Here is an 18,604-nt window from a genome sequence, read left to right as displayed (position 1 = left end):
TTTCGTCACTTTCCTCCACAGGAATGACGTGGGGAGTCAACATTTTTTTGATGTGTCAATCCGCTCCTTTTCACTCTCGCCCTCTTGGGGGTGTTCCTGTCATCATTATTTCTGTGCACTTCTGTTCAGCGCCCCCGTGTTTTTGCGTGAACAACACAGAGTATGCGCGCACACACACACACACACACACACACACACACACACACACACATTTAGTGTGTTTTGCTCAGATACCAAGGCAAGATATTCTCCAAGGGCAGCAGCAGTGATGCTTGATGAAAGAGAAAGCTGCTGCTCTTGTTGTTGTTGTTGTTGTTGTTTTTTTTTTTTGCTTATTTGAATCTTGAGGAGAGCAAACGCACTCCTCTGGAGAAAGTAAAAGAGAGAGAGAGAGAGATGAAAAAGGGGAAGCGACCAGAAATAGAGGAAAGTGAAATCAGGTTAAAGCTAATGTTGAAAAGGAAAATGGAGGCGACTATGACAAAACCGAAAGGGGGTTCATACAAAAAGGAAAAGAAGAAACTTTATCAAATGGACCGTGATAAAAAGAAAGTTAGAGAGAATGATAGGCAGCCTGAGACAGCGGATTACAGACTCTGGTTTTATAATAAAGACTTTAATCTAACGTGTTGAGTGGTAGGCTACTAGAGAGGCTTATCCTTTCTTTTGTAACAGACTCACTCTCCATCAAACACAAACATAAAATTATACTAAACCGAAACTTGTATAGTTCACACCCTCACTGTCGTAGTAAACTTCCCAAGGCTGCTGCTTATCAACTCATCTGTCCAGGGCTTCCTTCTCCCTAAACAGGAGGCTTAAAGATGCCACCAATGTCTGTAACTGTAACTGTGCTAATGACTGGGCTGATGCTGCTTAAGGGACCTCCTTGGTGTTTTTTGTTGTTGCATCTTTTAGCTTAATAACTACAAATTGCAAATTTATATTACTGATGACTTTTTTGTAAGCATCCTCAAGCATTAGCCAAGTTTCCTTCCAAACATAGCGTAAATGTTAACCAAATTTACAGACAATCGGCAAGAGAAAATGCAAAATAAAGTGTTTTTCCACTACTACTGTTATAAATACAAAAATTTGAAGTTGAACACATGGAGATAAACAGCTCCTGGCGCTAATTCTCCAGGTGCATGCAAACCTAGGTCCATTGAGGGTGCAACAAGATGACGTGATTAAAAGAGCAGCTGTATAACCATCATGATTGAGTCGCTAAGTCTGTTTCCATTGGATTTTGTTGCATTTTACTTTTATCGATAAACTAACTCGACCAACATATGTTTTTTTTAAACTATTGCCAAGTTGGGTTTTACAAACAAGAAATTTATCTTGGTGTTGGTACAGTAAACATAGTAAAAGAAAATAAAAAGTACGTAAGTAGTAAGTCTGTGATATATCTGTGATGAGGCCAATAATAAAAATGTTAATGTTGAGGCTTCACATCTGCACTTAAAGCCACCTATGCAGAAAATGTTTCACCTGCACCTGCATGGGCTGAAACATCTGCCTGCTGGAAAAATGCACATCAGAAATTTTGGAGAAAGGTCAGCAGGAATGTTAAAAAAATACAATATTTGGAGTAAAAGATGCGTATGTGATGTACATAGTTTCCTTAAAATATGAAGATAAACTTTATACAAATTCTTATTTAGAAGTTTTCTGCTCTCCAGTAGCTCGGATTTGTTTTAACATTGCATGTTGCATCATTAAACACATACACATGCACCCACACAGAGCTGAGAAAGCTGTGGTAATCCCATGATGTTTTGGTTACTAGGATGACCCGGATGGTGCAGTCCAATCAAGGGAACGCACAGATAATGAATGAGAGCAGTTGGAAAACAGAGACTAGAGGGAATTCAGGAGTGCAGGGTGACTGAGGAGGATTACAGGACGGAGATAAAATAAATGTGGGTGAACAAATGAGAGAGAGAGGAGACAGGAGGGAGATCTAATAACAGTGGGAAGTAAAGAGATAAAGACAGAGATAAGAGAGACTTGCGTCATCTCTTTGCTCCAACATGTAAACACAGACAGAGTTGCAGCCTTTAACAACAAATTGATGTAGTGGGGTGTGTGTCACCTTTTACAGCTCAGGTGTCTTAATTTGTGAATGAATGCTATAAGTGTGAATTGTTGTGTAATGATCCACTCACACTGTGTGAATCAGCCATAACACCTTGTTGTATTACAAACCCCACAGAGGGCACTTAATCACCTCGCCTTGTCTCAGCATGGTTTTATATTTATCCTCTGTGTAGAATTATGGACCAAAGGTAGAGATGTACCAGTTAGGTTCTCTTTCATAACTGGCCAGAATACCACCACACATATCCTTTAAAATAGTGCCATTTTTTGCAGGACATTTTCTTAACTGGTTGGTCTCATGGCTGCAGAATAAGCCTACCAGTGTGTATCCAAACGGTGTGATCGCAAGTTAGTGGGTGCTTCATTCCTCCGTGTGATGGCACATGATACGTTTTCATTGTCGCAGCACCACCTCTTCCTTTTATAGTATTAAACTGGTTCTGTGATTAGATGCAGTTCTTTGGGAAATCCTGTCAGAAGTGAATGGGTGCAGTGTAGTGTTTCCCATACATAGTTTAGTTGAGGTGGACATTTTACTATTTATAGGAGTTGAGAGCGTAAATTGATTGAAAAGTCCAATGGGACTGCTGCATTTATGTGCAGATGTATTGACATTAAAAATGACTTCATTAATATTAAGGTAGCTATCTGTTTTACAGATTTACAGTCAGTTATCCAGTGTCAAATGTCAACTTTCTCCTCTTTCTCCCCTACAGTGTTGTTCTGCCATTATGTAGCAACAGAAATGTTTGTCTTTGAACAGACTGTAGAAATGATGATTGGTATAGTTGACTAAAAGTTGACTAAAAGCTACCAATAGTATATTAGTATAGTTATATGTTACAGGCTATTGTTATTCATTTGCTTGTTACAGTGTTTTTCCCCCTGCGATTCTTGCTCAATTTTTTGTGAAATACTGGACACTTTACCTCTACAGGCCGGTAAAAAGCCTTCAAATTAAACAATATAAGAAGTAAAAAATAATCATATTTTTAAATTTCTCAAGCCAAAACTGTTGGCTTCTAGAGGATCACCTTTTAAAGGTGTACATTTGTAGACAGCCACAGACGCATGCTGTCATTGTGAAGAAGTTACTTTTTCAAAGCAAGAAAAAGTGTGAGAGGTGATGCTGCAGCTCAGCTTGTTGGCTGAATGGCAGCATCAGATTTCCATGGAGATGCTGGAAAGTTATTGGAGCAAACAATGACAATGTTGGACTAACACACATGTAACTATAGACTACAGAGTCCTGTGGGTCCCCATGGCCAAGAGAAACACAATAAGGAAACAAATACTGACTATTATGGATCCATAAAAGAGAATGTATTGATCCTGAGGGACTGAAGCACCACCTGTGTATTTGTGTGTGCATTTGTGTGTGTATGCGTGTGTCTTGGTGGGTGGTTGGACCACATTCTTGTGAAAGGGAGTGCTATCTGTCACACGTGTTTGATGAACAGATTGAACCTCAGCAGGATTCAGAAAATGTTCCACACAGATTCTTTCATTCACAGATCTGACAATACTCACACTCCCAGTTTTCACATGTTGTTTGGAAAGAAAAAATAGTTTTTTTGTATGTCTGTTTCAGTCAGCATGGCTTAATATTTGCTTATCCAGTGTAAAAGTAGTCACCTTGACATAGCTAAGCTCATTATATGTGCTGTCAGGTTATTTGAAGCTAAAACAGGTGTGGACTTACATAACGCTATTTTCTTTTAAACTTTGCGTGCTTTCAGTGTTCTTAAATAAGTAATCACTTATAGCAGTGTGCCTGAGTGAACACATTGTTATTGCCTACAACAGCGTTCCTGAATAATAACTGCTCACTCTCTCCTTCCTGCTTTTTCTCCTCCCTTTTTCTTTGTGCAGGGGAAGCAAAAAACATCCCTCCGTACCCGGGGCCAAACAGGATGAGGGACTGCTACTGCACTGTCAACCTGGACCAAGAAGAGGTCTTCAGGACCAAGATCATCGAGAAGTCACTCTGGTACGTTGAGGGCCCCCCCTTGACCCTTTTTCTACGTCCTCTACGCAGCTTTTTGTTTCTCATCCTCTTTGCTTTCTCACAGGTCAGCATGTAACTCCCTGCCTTTTTAAGCTGGTGTTACAAGGTCACAGTCTTATTCAAGATGCTGATCATATCATCTCAATGTTGCCAGTTCAAGTCGGGCCAGTGACCTTTATTACATGTCATCCACCATCTGTCTTTCTCCTTTCATTTCCTGTCGGGTTTTCACTGTCGTAGTAGTAGTAATTTCATTATACGTGTCACATTTGTTGATGGATTAACCTTTTCATCGGTTAGTACATTAAAATCAGTTTCAACGAGCACTGAGCAGTTCACATAGGCTCACACTTTACAAATACACTTTGGAAATACAGAATTGCCCCTTTAATAGCTTGGGCTAGGCTCATGAAAATATTTTTGATATATGCACATTTCTTACATTTAGTTGGCCATGTAAGAGCTCTGTATCAAAGTGTGTTGTTACACAGCCAACTTCTCTATAAATAGTGGAAATATCACATATATCAAGCCAAACTTAAGAGAAAATATTAGGATTAGATGAAGGACATAAATGTAAATGTATCACATGTTTTTTTTAGGAATGTAGGATTAAGAGTGTTACCTTAAGATTATAAATGGCTGAATAGATTGTGATTCCCTTCCACTTTGATTACACCCAACCTAGAGATTTTGGCTGGGCTGGTGAGGAAACAAGGGCGATCCTTCCTGTGCACACACAGAGTTGCAACTGACAGATATGACTTGCATTTACTTAAGGATCCTGTATTTGTAGGATTGTTTATAAATGCAGTCATGCCTCTGCCTGCCTATCCATCCACCTATCGTTAAGTCAGTAATTGTTAGCCGTGACCCTGAGGGCTCACCTCACGAGATTCCCATTGCCCTGATTTCTGTGACTGTAGAGTGTGTTCACATTATATATGTTGCTGTCATGCAAACAAGCTGTGGTTTCCACACGACTCATGACAACGTGCAAATACATGTGCTCTTTAATTTATGTCTAATGTAATTAATCGACAAAATCAATCATCTTTTCGCAAGAATGATGAAAGACACCTAGTCAGACAACACTGAAAAATATTACAGAAGCAGGAATCGTTTACAGATTAACCAGTCATTCAATTAGTCAGTTAATGGATATTTTAAAGAATGCGTGAGAGCACAAGAACAAGAGGGCGCTCACACAACTGATTGTTTTTACACGAAATAGATTCTGTGCATAATCTAGTCATTAAAAGACGGCACAAGGCAGCAGGTGATCTGATATATGGGGTAAAATAGTTATAACTTTTCTCTAATTCATAGGATTCTTTCAGAAGGCCGCTCTTTTTATGACATACCACATTAAATTACTTTATATTAACTAACCAACTAAGGAAGAAAAAGACAAGTATTGATTAAAATATGTTTTTCAGCAAATTACTGTAATAGCCTATTGGTTCCATGACTGCCTACTTTTAAATACAGTGAGGCCCAGTGCTCATTAAGTATTGCAAGGTAAGCAATCAACTACAGCATGTTTGTAAAATATTATATTAAAAATTTGTATGGAAGCACATTGCATTGACCAAAGAAATTACAGACCTTTTCTCACAATTATGAGATAAGTTTGGTTCACTGTAAATGTGTGATTTTTGGTCATATAATTAAAGTGGTTTGACATTTCAGATCTGTAGACTTACATTTGAGGAACAACATACAAGCATCAATAAAGTATGAGATGAGAAGTGACAATACATACTGGTAAGAGCAGCAATAAATACTAGTAAGAGCTATATAGCGCGTACAACATAACTGCGGTAAATACCTACGGAAAGAAGTAAGAGTTAACACAGAACATGGTACAGAGACGTGACTTTAAAGCATTTTGTATTTTATGTTTGATAATTCTGCCAAATCACAACATGCTTTCTTCTCATCTTTTGATAACAAAACACAAACCACACTTGCGTTTGTGGTAAAACACACATCAGATGAGCGGAGTCTCGAATCACTGTTTGCTTTGTGTCTCGTGTTACCTCCAGTCCATTCTATGGGGAGGACTTCTACTGCGAGATCCCACGTAGCTTCAGACACCTCTCCTTCTACATCTTCGACAGGGACGTCTTCAGGAGGGACTCCAGTATCGGTGAGTAAACTGCTGCTGAAAGCTAATAAGCATATTTCAGGTTATTCCTTTAAAGGTGCAATGGGTCAGATATTGCCAGAATTTTAGTTTAAAAAATGAACTAATATTTTCAACAGTTCTGACATTAAGTCAAAGTCTGTGTATTGTGTTGTAGAGATGTACACTGAAGTTAGCATGCTAACCAGCTAGCCCCGGCCTGTCCTGTGTGCGGCGAGTTCACTATGTTACCCATGCTCTCTAAGCTTTTTTTATCTCATAAATAAACAAAAAAACCCTCACAAAATGTCAAGAAAGAAAATATTCTCATTTTCCTTATTAAACAGAAAAATACAACCGTACACTTTCTCCATTCAAACCTGATTGTCTTGTTAACTCATTGCAAAACACACTATCAAACGACAGAAACACAATAAAATTCACCAAAACTGTCTTGGTTAGTCTTTCTGCTGTTTCAACAATCACCAACTCTGTTTTGGTTGAAATATATCTTTAATACACAGAGTTATATGTGAAAATATTCTGGCTGCCTCTCTGATCACCCTCTCACTCTTCTCCCGCTTGGGGCCTCTCCTGAACCCGCTATGTCTTTGTCATCCCCGGTGTCACAGTCCTGGTTGGAGCGGCTATAAATCACCTCAGTTCTGTATTCCTTGTCATCAAACTGGCCTCCATCAGTGTCAGAGGCTATGTTCGACCCGATCCTGCCGTGATCACTGGGAGGCTGCTGAGCCAGGTTCCGTTGCTCCCTCGCCATACTCTGTTTCTGGTGGCCATTCTGGACTCGGCAGATAATAGGTCCCCTAACTAACTGAGCTAGTTAACTAGCTAACAGCAGTTAGCACCAGTTATCACCTGATATGTGATATGCTGCCCCTTTTTTGTATGATTATGAATTCAACAGGTGAAGAGTAGTCTCAATTCTTACACAATGTACCTTTTAAGGGAGAGTAACTGTCCCTAAAATGAAACCTAGTCTAAAATTGGCAAAATATTTAATGAGATCTAGTACTATCCGATGATTTTTAGCAGTACAAAGTGTTGTATCTCTTTGTGTGTGGGCCGGATGTTTTTATCTGTGTTATTGGGTGTGTCAATGTGCATGTTGCAGGGTTTGTATATGTGTGTCTATGACCACCAACCACAAACTGAAAAACCTTTCTCAGGGCGTGATTTGTATCTGCAACACTATCACAGCTCCTGTTTATGTGTGGGTGATTGTGGGTGTTGTAAACAGAAAATGTAACTTGTTAGTTTCAGTGTTGAAATGACAGGGTCATTTCCAGGCCACTGACAGTGGACTTTGTGAGTATTTCTGCACCTGGTGCCTACGTGCATTAAAAAAATTGATTGGCATGTGGATTTTACAGTACAGCAAGTATGTGAGCGTGTGTTTTCTTTGTAGCTCGCATCTGAACACGTAGGCTTTTTAGGAAGGGTAAAGTGAGTTATGTGTTGTGCTCATTTGTCTTTGTGTGTTAATGTGTGTGTAGGCAAGGTTGCAGTAAAGAAAGAGGACCTGCAGAAATATCACGGCAAAGACACCTGGTTTCAGCTACAACCCGTCAGCGCTGACTCAGAGGTGCAGGTCAGTACAGAGAGCAAACACACACACGTTCACACATTTTCACAACAAAGCACTCTATCTTGATCTCTTCTTCTTCTTTTCTTGTAGAATATACACTTGTTTTGTTTCTCAGCTTCTCCACAGAGACCACATAGCACTTCCACTGTACTAATTCCATCAGTACAACAACAGACACAGATCATGTTAGGTGTTCCCACAAACGACGTTAATCCTGCAGTGCAGAACACTCTCACTGCCACTTCTGGCAGTGAGAGTAATTACACAAACTCTGTTGATGTGTGCGCATGACGTATGCCTACAGGTGAGCTCACACCAGGCTTGTTTTCAGAAATAGTTACAAAATACAGATAAATGTCCACAGTTCCAAGGCAAATATCCATTATTAAGCTAGAGTAAATGTGATAGCTACATAGCCTACTCCAGATATTTTACAAATATCAACCTATCCTATATAAATAACCTATATTAAGTTATTTTTAAAAAATACAAAAAAATGCAGCTTCCTGTGATTGATGTTAAAACAGGAAGCAAGGTCATATCTCTGCATAGGTCTGTCAGATTGACACGAAATTTGGGCTAGTATGATCCCATGCCCCACCGAGGCTGTATGCAGAATTTGGTGCCATTTACCTGGCGGTAATAGGCTTAATCAGCATTGTGTAAATTCGTTTGGCAAGGGTTTGAATGTAACAGACCTTCATTTATATGCAAAAGTCCTGTGCTCCAGCTTGAAGCTTGAATTTCCATGTTAAAAGTCTTATAGCCTTGCTTTATATGACTTTTGTTGACGTAAACATAACATTGATTGGAGAACGAAAAAACAACTGGAATGAATTAAAACATAATTTCTGTTTAAAAAGAAACCCAGAGCAGCAGAGTGGTGAGTATAGCATGACTGTTCTTGTACTGATGGAGTTAGTGCTGTGGAAATGTACATCATACTGAATTTACCATGTGAGCAACCCCCATGATGTTTTTTGCCTTTATTTGTTCATCCTTCACATTATTTGAATACTGGCTTTATATGAGAATTTACAGTATGATTTTAAAAGAAAAACAACACACTGAAACTGAAACTGAAATGTGCAGTCATAAGCAGTCGAACACAGCCTTACTGAAATTACTTTACTGTGACTATCACAAGTGAACAACACGTGTACAACATTTTAAAAAAACATAGCATGGTTTTTGAAAGATGTAATTTTGTGTAATATTATTGTCACGTTTTATAATACATGGTGACCTTTGAAAATATGTTGAAACACGTGAAGACTGTGAAAATTAGTCATGTGACCCATTTGTATTGAACACACATGTGAGTAAATTTGTTGAGCAAAACTGAAGAAGCTACAGGTGATCTTCATCTAAGATGTTCCTGCGACTGATCAGCACCTGGTCACAAATACTGGCTGTGCATGGGGAGTTCTGTTCACACCGTTACTGAATTCATCAACTCATGGCCTTCAGCTGCACCAACCTTACTTGGTCTGGTATGACCAATAGCTCCCGGTGACGAATGTTGGATGTCAGTTAGTTAGAATGTTAGATAGATATTGTTTAATATATAGAATTGTTACTCAGTCAGTTCAGTTACTTTATGACTATTTATTCAACAGTTATGTGACATTTTAGTATTTGCAATTATCTTGTAATTGTCATGTGTGGCCACAGGAGGTGCTGTTTAGCAAACGTTTCCTAAACTTGCTTGAACATTTGAGAAGTTTGTCTTCTGTTAAAAGATATAAAGAATTTTTGATGGAAATTGATGTATTGTAAATGTACTAAACACTCAGCCTTAGACACTTACCCTGCATACAGTATGTGCGTAGATTTGTGATAGTGTGTCTGCATGTTAATGTTTAAAGCATGGCGGAAGTCAAACAAACGCAGCATGTTTCCACCTGAAACATCTGAGCCTGCAGGGTCAAAGTCATCTTGCTTTCCATGTATACTGTATATCCCATTGGTTCACCTCCATCACAGGTCAAAGAGCCAACACGCCGTTTTTATCAAAATCACTATATTTTCCTTATTCTCGCATGTCATGAATGAATGACTGCTGGCCGTGATAGATGGTAAAATATGTGCTTGTGTTGCAGGTTGTGGTTTTGATTTGCTGTTGAGAATAATAACAGGATATTACTGAATGTGAAGAAATACTGTATGTTCATACTTCTTGTATGATGGAGGTAAAAGCAGATCATTCCTGTTGTTTTGGGGAATACTGAGAGACAGTCCTGACTGAAATGTTCACATTGATCTCAAATGTTCATTTTGTCATGAACTTTTTATTAAGGCAATACGAATGTGTCTGCCTGAGGTCAATTAATTAACATTGTTACACATGTTCACGTGTTACTGAAATACAGAGATCAAGATAGCAAGATGGCACTCTCTGTCATGTTATGTAAATCAAATGCACAGTCAAACACTAATCCAAACATTAGGAACTACTCAAATGCTGGAGTGTGAAGTTTTCAGTCTGCCACTGTTTGTGACAGTGGAGAAAATTAAGCACAATTAATGGGTAAAAGTGAATTTAGTAGCCTTTTCTGTTTGATAGCTGTTTATCTATATTAGCACCCTTTTGATGAGATATTCTCGGCAAGTTTTAAAAAAAACATGCACACATGTGAATATTTGACCTAAGACATTTGACCTTGACCTCTCTTGGGGTAAGACAGAGACAACTAGCTTTATTTTATTTTTTACAGTTTTACTGCCATCTGTAGTTTGTAGGAATCAGCTGTTGCATCTTCGCTCACTTGCCTACCCACATGCTTATTTATTACATGTGCAACATTTTCTACTATTCAGTATTCAGCAGTGCAGCTCACCCACACGCATGGTTACACACATGCATGCACAGACAGCACATAGTACCACACACACACACACACACACACACACACACACACACACACACACACACACACACACACACACACTGACAGTCAGATACACAGTGAACAGTAACATCTGCAGACAGATGGTACGTGTAGCCCTGGAGCAGGGATCTGAAACAGAGACACATTCATTTGAGGAGCCGGGGAGAGGAAGGATGTGTGAGAGAATGAGCGAGAAGAGACAAAGCGAGGGAGATGGATCAAATGAAGTAGGAAGATAGAGTGTCTCTCTTCTCTTTTCAATAGAGGACACATTGTTTGGCCTGTGCGCACATGTGTAAGTGCGTGTGTTTGTTCCCTCCGCTTGAATCAGCCAGAAAGAGCAACGCCTGTGAGTTTGCATACTGATTCTGTTAATTAGTGGAGCTTTTCTAGACAGCTGCAGCACTACACTGTCATTATGTCATTAATCCAATCACTTCAGAGGGAAAATAACTTCAGCATGATGTTCAGGCTCGCAGCTATTTTCACTCAGTGTCTCTGTTGGATGAGGAATGCCACTTTTGTGTGTGTTTTTCTTTTGTGCGGGGAAATTATCAAAGAAGGCTTATTTGTTTTAATCAGTGTATTATTGGCTCATAGCTTCTATGGATCAGGTGTTTTATGTTTCAACCATTTCTGTCTTTAATACTATATAGACTGTGCATAAGATGTAGGACATGATATACTGTATGTTACTTTAAATTGGGGATTTAGATTTTTGAGTACTGGGAGAGTTGATAAACTGGCAATTAGATCTAAAAGCGAGGCAGGTAGACTCTACACTGTCCAATATAACACGGATCTCCATGTTTGGTAAGTAATGTGTTTTCAGATATGAAGGATTATGTGCTTTTATAAGTTGAGACCCGTTGGATTATTCAGTGTGAAAGGGGGATTTTCACCAAGCCTAAAACAGGTTTTAAAATCTGACAATTTTTTAGAGTGGATTAAGTTGCATATTGTTGTCAGATTCAGCAGAAATGTGTCTTGCGTCACAAGTCAACTCAATTTCACATACACACAATCAAACTGGAAATGCAGGGTTTGCCATCGGGCACCTGGCTGTGTCGTGGACACACCGGTGTTACTAGACGCTCAGGTGTTCATAGGTACTTTTGCAGAATTTTGAACATTTAAATTCTTTACTGTCATTGAAAAAAAAAAGTATTTATTTGTGTGTTTGTGTTCTGTAGGGAAAAGTGCACCTGGAGCTGCGTCTGAGTGAAGTCATCACAGACAGTGGAGTCATCAACCATAAACTAGCCACACGGTGAGACTGTACACACACACACACACACACACACACACACACACACACACACATGCACAGTCCTTTCTAGATTTATTTCACATGGATTGTGTTGTTCATAATAACCAATTCTACACCTTGCAGTTTTATTTGACTTGCAGTTTTATAAAAATCATTTCCATATATTTTAAGAGAAATTTAGAAAGATCTTCCTGACAACATCCTGTAGTCACAAAAATTGATTCTTTACTGTAAAGAAATTTTCTGAAAACACAGCTTTGTAATGCATTCAAAATCCATGAGAGCCTTAACATTTAGTACAGAAATTCATGTCCCCAGAGGATTCCTCCTGATGCCTTTGGTGGTCCCCTGACTTTAGCCACCATCAGGTCAAAATTTCACCTTGTTTATGACCACAAATTTAAGATGGTTAACATGGTAAAAAAAAAAAGAGCTCAACATCAGCATGTCTGCATTGTCATTGTGAGCATGTTAGCATTCTGACATTAGCATTCTGCTTGAATCAGTGCTGTGCAGCCTCATAGATGTAAATCAACACCGTGGTTGGCTTGACGCTACATGTGGTCACAAGTAGTCTACACCTTTCGACCTGTTTTTAATACAGTTTGCAGTTGTTTTACATAATGCGTGGGAGAAAACTTTGGGCTGTGTCAGAAATCCCTTTTTAGTTAACTCATTCACCACTTCCTAGTGAGCTGTAAATTTAGATTTCGGATACTTGCGGCTGTTGAGTCACGCAACTGGAATTTTGAAGGGCACCACAATAGAATGGATACATTTACCCCATGCAAATTGCTTCTCCCTAGTTCCAAGGTGCATGGCTTGTTGCATGGAAACAGCTGTGTGAATGGATACGTTGTGGATGTGGAAGCCATGAACTCATAAATCTGCTCTCAATACTTTGTTTCTGTGTGTTGGTGTGTGTGTAAAATGTGATTGTATGTGCGTGTGATGTGTGAACTTCAGTGTTTGCAGTGGGGATCAACTGATATGCTTATAGATGGATTATTCTGTGCTTGAATGTGTGTGTGCTTGTTTGCTCTCCAGCTCTTCTTCTGTAACATGCAGCAGTAAAGTCTGATGATGAGCCAGCATGGCTCCATTCCCAGAGCACACTGTGGGTAAGGAGCTTAGAGCAGGAGGTCATCTAGTCAGATTTCTCTAGAAAGACACGTGCATGAGGGAGACGGAGAGAGAGCTGCATTCATTCAGCTCTACGCATCAAACTAATTGAAAGAAAGCACATTATTTCACTTAAAGGGATTTTGTGAGAAATGTTCTTAAATAAACTGACATGAAGTGTGACAGCAACAAAAAAGTACAAAAATGAAAACACATATTGCTACTTTTTACCAATACTCCACAACATTTTAGAGGGAAATACTGTACCTTTTACTTTGAAGATGAAGATTTTACCAGTAAATAAATTGATCATCTCATAAAATATGATGCGGTGTTGTAGATTAAACCACCCATCTGTATATAAAGTTCAAATCAGCACTACTTCCAACAACTACAATTGTAAAATACAGCTTACACATTAATGCATCATTAATAGTAACCCAATAACATAGTGTGTAATAATATAACACTCTCTGTGGTCAGTTTTTGAATAATAATTACACTTTTAATACTGTAAGTGCATATTTCTACCAATACTTTTACTTAAAGAATCATTTTTACTTACAAGAGGACTCCGCTGATTTAGCATTTCACTCCTATAATATTGTCAGACTCTCAATGGACAGTTTAAAATAAAAAGTATCAAAATCAAAACTACAGAAATTGTCTTTTTTATTCCACACATTCTTGTTCCTTGTCAAAACCCAGCACCTACATTATCAATAATGCAACTCCACTGCCAACAGTTCAACTAATGTAGCCTCTAGCAGCTAGCCTCAAGCAGAGATAAGGACACAGGTCTGGTAAGCGCTCTTCTTTCTAACTTCACACCACCAGCTTTTTGAAAATGTTTAATCTTGTAGTCTTCAGTCCCAACTGATGCTGACATCACTTGAGGCAATTTATCAGATATCACACAGCTTCCCCTGGAGCCACAAACGGATTTTTTTTAACGTATGCTGTACTCCGCAACAGCGGTAATACTTCTTCACTGGAAAATGCTCACAGACAGAAATGTAGTTGGCTTTGCCATGACCATAAGTGACATCTGAGGACAGGAAGCATGTCATAGCCAAACACATTGTTGGAAGATACTCAAGTCCCTGTTCTCATTTAATTTAAGATTTCATCTCACTTACTTGGCATGGTGCACCCATCAATGACACGGACTGATAATCACATCCGCTTTTTTGTATGCACAGTTGTGGCACTATGATGTAATTCTTTTCCCTCTTAATTGTGAATGAGTGAAATAGTTTTTGACAGGAAAACGTGGGCGCAGAAAAGAGGCACATTAACCTAATATGAGTAACGTCGACTAAAACAAACAAGTCTGCTTCACCACCACTGTCTGGCACGTCAGAGCTCACAGCGGTGATGAGAGAGAGAGAGAGAGGCGGCTGGATTGTAGGCCAAGCAGGGGTTATATAAACAAGCTTATTGGATAGGAAGTGCTCTGGCATTAGTGATGCTTAACCCAGCCCACTCCTTATTCCCTTTCAAGAACCTGTGTGTATGTGTGTCAGCAGGATGGTGCAAGCTGTTGCATGCGTGTGTCACATCAGTTGTGGGCAGTGCTGTGATTTGCTGTGTAATCTATCATGCAGTGTGAGTAGTGGTGCATCACCGTGACACACAGGAAGTGATACGTCCTACTGGGTGTCTTGTCCTGTTTGGGTGTTAATCCCTTCACAGCATGATGTCATCAGACAGCCGTGACACAGGAACAGAGAGAGAGAGAGAGAGAGAGGGAGAGATAGATAGAGAGATAGATAAATACAGTGGTGAAACCAATTCTAAGCTTCTGCTCCCCAAACAACACCGACATACTTTCTTTAAAGATGATGGTTTTTATATCAGAAGGTCAATATGAACCTGTCACCCGTCAATATGGACCTGAACTCACTTTCATGCAGATAGAACATTGACAAGATATTTTCATATGTATGTTATTGCCATTATCTGTGACATAATGTTGATTGAGTACTGAGTATACTAGAACCTTATGTTTTCTTTTTGATTTGAATTGATATCTTTATTTTGAACATGAAAATAAAAAAAAAATCAATTAAACAAAAAATAGTGGTAAAAAACAAATGAACAACAAAGAAAAACTCTATTCTTATTCTAAAAACCTCTATTTACATGTGCAAAAAGGAGTAGGAAGAAGTAAAACTTATGTACTCCTACCCCTTTATACCTTTACTACCATATTTAAGGAAATAACTCAAAATAATAACTCTAAATAGATAATAAATCTATAATCAATGAAAATATATATTCAAAAGTTCTATTCACATACAGATATTGTATGTATACTTTGTACTGCACATACAGTTAAAAGCATAAGTACAATATAGTGTGGTGACATAAATTGTTGAAACAAAATGTCTGCTTGTACTCATGTTTGTGTATAAAAGAGCAAACACTTAAAATTACCTCACATAATTGTGTACATCATTTTTTCAGACTGGTTTCCAGACTGGTTGCACTGTCTTGGCATGACAAGACTGTTTCATTGTATGCCATAATAATAATAATAATAATAACGTTAAATTAAATTGAATATAAATTATACAAATTGTATGTTTTAGTACATATTAGTTTAATAGTTAAATTTTTTAAATAGTTATAGTTTTTCCTCTATATGGCTGTGTATAAATCTTTACATACATGAATGTATGCGATGTGATTTGGAAAATGGAATTTCTGCAGAACTTGAAAGAAAATTTTTATTTCATTCTGCTGTTTTCTTGTCCTACTCTGGACCCACATTTGATTATAAATCCTGTCTATGCTTTGTTTTCTATTCCTATTTCTCTCATATACTCTGGTCTGTCCATTTTCCTCAAGATGTGCTCTCTTCAGCATCTTATTTTATTTCCCCCTAGCTTCTCTCAAGTGGCCTATGGCGTGTATGTTGTTGCTAGATCACACAAGTATTTACAATTGGCACAACTCTTTGCCAACAGCTCAAATGGAATTACTTCCCCCCATCTCTTTTCATCTGCCCCGTTCTCTGTGTCTGCCCTTCTTACATACAGACACACCTAACATTGACACCACGGGCCATTTTCACATGCTGAGAAAACTCTCAGAGAGCTCTTAACTTGGTCCAAATTTCATTGGCAAGGACTCCCAGCGTAGGAGTGAGCTACAGTAGAAATGGACCAGATGTTTTATGTTAGTGTAAAGGGGGCAGTGGACTGGATTGCTTGATATGATGCTCTCTTTAGATATTGTCTAACATCTTTCACCCAAACACTTATATAGATCATTAGTAACTACCATATTGCACATAGTTTTTATTATTCTTTTAAATTGGTATATCTTGTATATTTCATATTTTTATATTTGTATAGGTTTATTGTTGTGCACCACGTCACCAAAGTAAATTTGGGGGTTCATGTGCATTACTTAAAATAAAAGTTTATTTTTAATAAATGCTTTTACAGTTCTGATGAACAAGAGATTTTTTTTTTCATATCTGAAAAACAGGCAGCTTGGAAATTTGTAGATGCTAATTGTTTTTGGATTCGTTTTGTATCTGGTAAAGCATAGCAGGAAAAGCACATTTGTAATAAACAACATTAATCATGGATGCATTCCATTTAGGTGTGCAAGTTTCAGAGCATTGGTATTACGTGTGCTTTGCTTACTGGGACACTTAATGGTGCAGCGTCATCATTAATGTTATTAATTACACCTGTGCTTTTCCAGCAGTCAGAACTGCTGCTGTGAAAAGGAACTAATGGATAGCAGCGACATGTTTCTTGTATCCACACAAAAGCATCTCATCCGCACCTCTTCACTAGCATGGATGTTTTATGTTATTTCTTTCTTTATTTAGTCACTTCAGAGCTGAGACTTACTTCAAACAAGAAATGTTGAAGTGATGTTAAAGTTGCATTAAGGCATTTTTTACCATTAGGGAGCAGAAATCCTCCAAAACTAACAGAATCACAACTGCAGAATTATCATCACGGTGAAGTTGTATTTCTGATCACCTGTTAATCTTTACTTTGGTCTCCACCAACTTCGGTGGAGAATATCTTTCTTAAGTTGCTAGATGCTCACATTTCTTATTTCCTGTCTCATGCTGGGCAGGTAGCATAGACTCAGCTTATCCTCTTGTATACTGGAAATAGCGTTATATTGTTTTAGACTGTTTAGGAGGAGAGCCGTGAGACTCATACCGTCTCTGTGTGTGGGAGTGTGGGATTGGGTGTCTATTCTCAGTGGTCTTAGCAGTGGTGGTGACCCATTAGTCATTTGATTATGTGATAATATAGAGCTTAAAAGAGCTTCAGTAGTCCTCTGAGAGAAAATTGTTTTGTGCTGCCATTTAGCATTCGGAGACCTTTTTTTCGTATATTAGGTTTTGAAATTGTTTTTTTATCCTTCAACTTTTAATACTATGATCCCTGACATTTGGGCGATAAGGGGAGGCAGTCAGAGTAAGGCATTGGATAAGATCACACAGGGCTAATGGTGCATTAAAATTAGCACTACGTTAATGTGTTACAGGTGTGTGCGTGTGTAAGTCTATGCTAGTGCAGCAGTGTGCATATTCATTAATGGTTTGTGTATGTTTCTACAGAGTGCTGGAGTGCCAAGGTCTTCCAATCGTCAACGGCCAATGTGATCCTTACGCTGCTGTCTCCTTACTAGGTCCTTCAAGGTCAGATCTCTCACGATTAGACATGATTTTACTAATCACCATACACAACTCTGTTTATCACATGTTTAACTTTGAATAGATGTGTTTTTTAATCTCCTTCTGCATGTCTGCTTCTAATAGGTCAGAGGCCAAGAAGACCAAGGTGAAGAGGAAAACCAACAATCCACAGTTTGATGAGGTTTTCTATTTTGAGGTAAATATTTCTGTGTGTGATTTGTTTTACATTAACTTGTCTGTCATTGTAAAGATGTGTTTTCATGTTGGGTATCAGTCAACGCCAGAGAGATAGTGGGGGTTCATAAATACAGTACATGACCAAAAGTATGCGGACACCTGAACAGTATAATCATACCTAGTTGTTGATTTATTCCAAAACTAGCCCATTATTATCCTGGTATAACAACCTATACACTTTTGGCACCTGGATGGAGGGATTTGCTCCCATCAGCCACAAGAGCATTAGTTAGGTTGACCACAGATGTTTGGGCTATGAGGCCTGGCTCGCAAATCTGCATTGTAGTACATTAAGGTGTTTGGTGGGAAGGATGTCTATGCAGGACAATCAAGTTCCTCCTCAGTGAGAAAAAACATTTCTCTAAAGGTACAATGTGTAAGATTTGACCATAAGTTATTTTAAAACATCCATATAATTAACTAACCTTATCAACAGAATGTGAAGACGTAACCATTCTGACGTCATGTCAAAGACGTCTATGTAATTTGTTGCAGAGATATCTACTGAAATTAGCATGCTAACCTGCTAGCTCCGGCTCATCCTGAGTAATACCAATTGTG

General features: G+C 38.5%; 1 protein-coding gene across 1 annotated transcript in view; it reads left to right on the top strand.

Moving 5' to 3' along the window:
- Window positions 1-18,604, top strand: part of rasa3 (RAS p21 protein activator 3) — a 42,167-nt gene that overhangs the window by 8,182 nt on the left and 15,381 nt on the right. Inside the window, exons 2-7 of the mRNA XM_038701425.1 lie at window positions 3,976-4,093; window positions 6,160-6,263; window positions 7,754-7,848; window positions 11,930-12,006; window positions 17,729-17,809; window positions 17,930-18,002. Coding sequence (XP_038557353.1) covers window positions 3,976-4,093; window positions 6,160-6,263; window positions 7,754-7,848; window positions 11,930-12,006; window positions 17,729-17,809; window positions 17,930-18,002 — 548 coding nt within the window. The remainder of the gene's footprint in view (window positions 1-3,975; window positions 4,094-6,159; window positions 6,264-7,753; window positions 7,849-11,929; window positions 12,007-17,728; window positions 17,810-17,929; window positions 18,003-18,604) is intronic.

The sequence above is a fragment of the Micropterus salmoides genome, unplaced genomic scaffold (assembly GCF_014851395.1).
Source record: "Micropterus salmoides isolate LMB-PRFRI ecotype aquatic unplaced genomic scaffold, ASM1485139v1 Ms_hic_scaffold_6, whole genome shotgun sequence".
In the NCBI taxonomy this organism is placed as follows: Eukaryota; Metazoa; Chordata; class Actinopteri; order Centrarchiformes; family Centrarchidae; genus Micropterus; species Micropterus salmoides.
The sequence above is the reverse complement of the archived record's forward strand: the minus strand, read 5'-3'. Positions and strand labels throughout refer to the sequence as shown.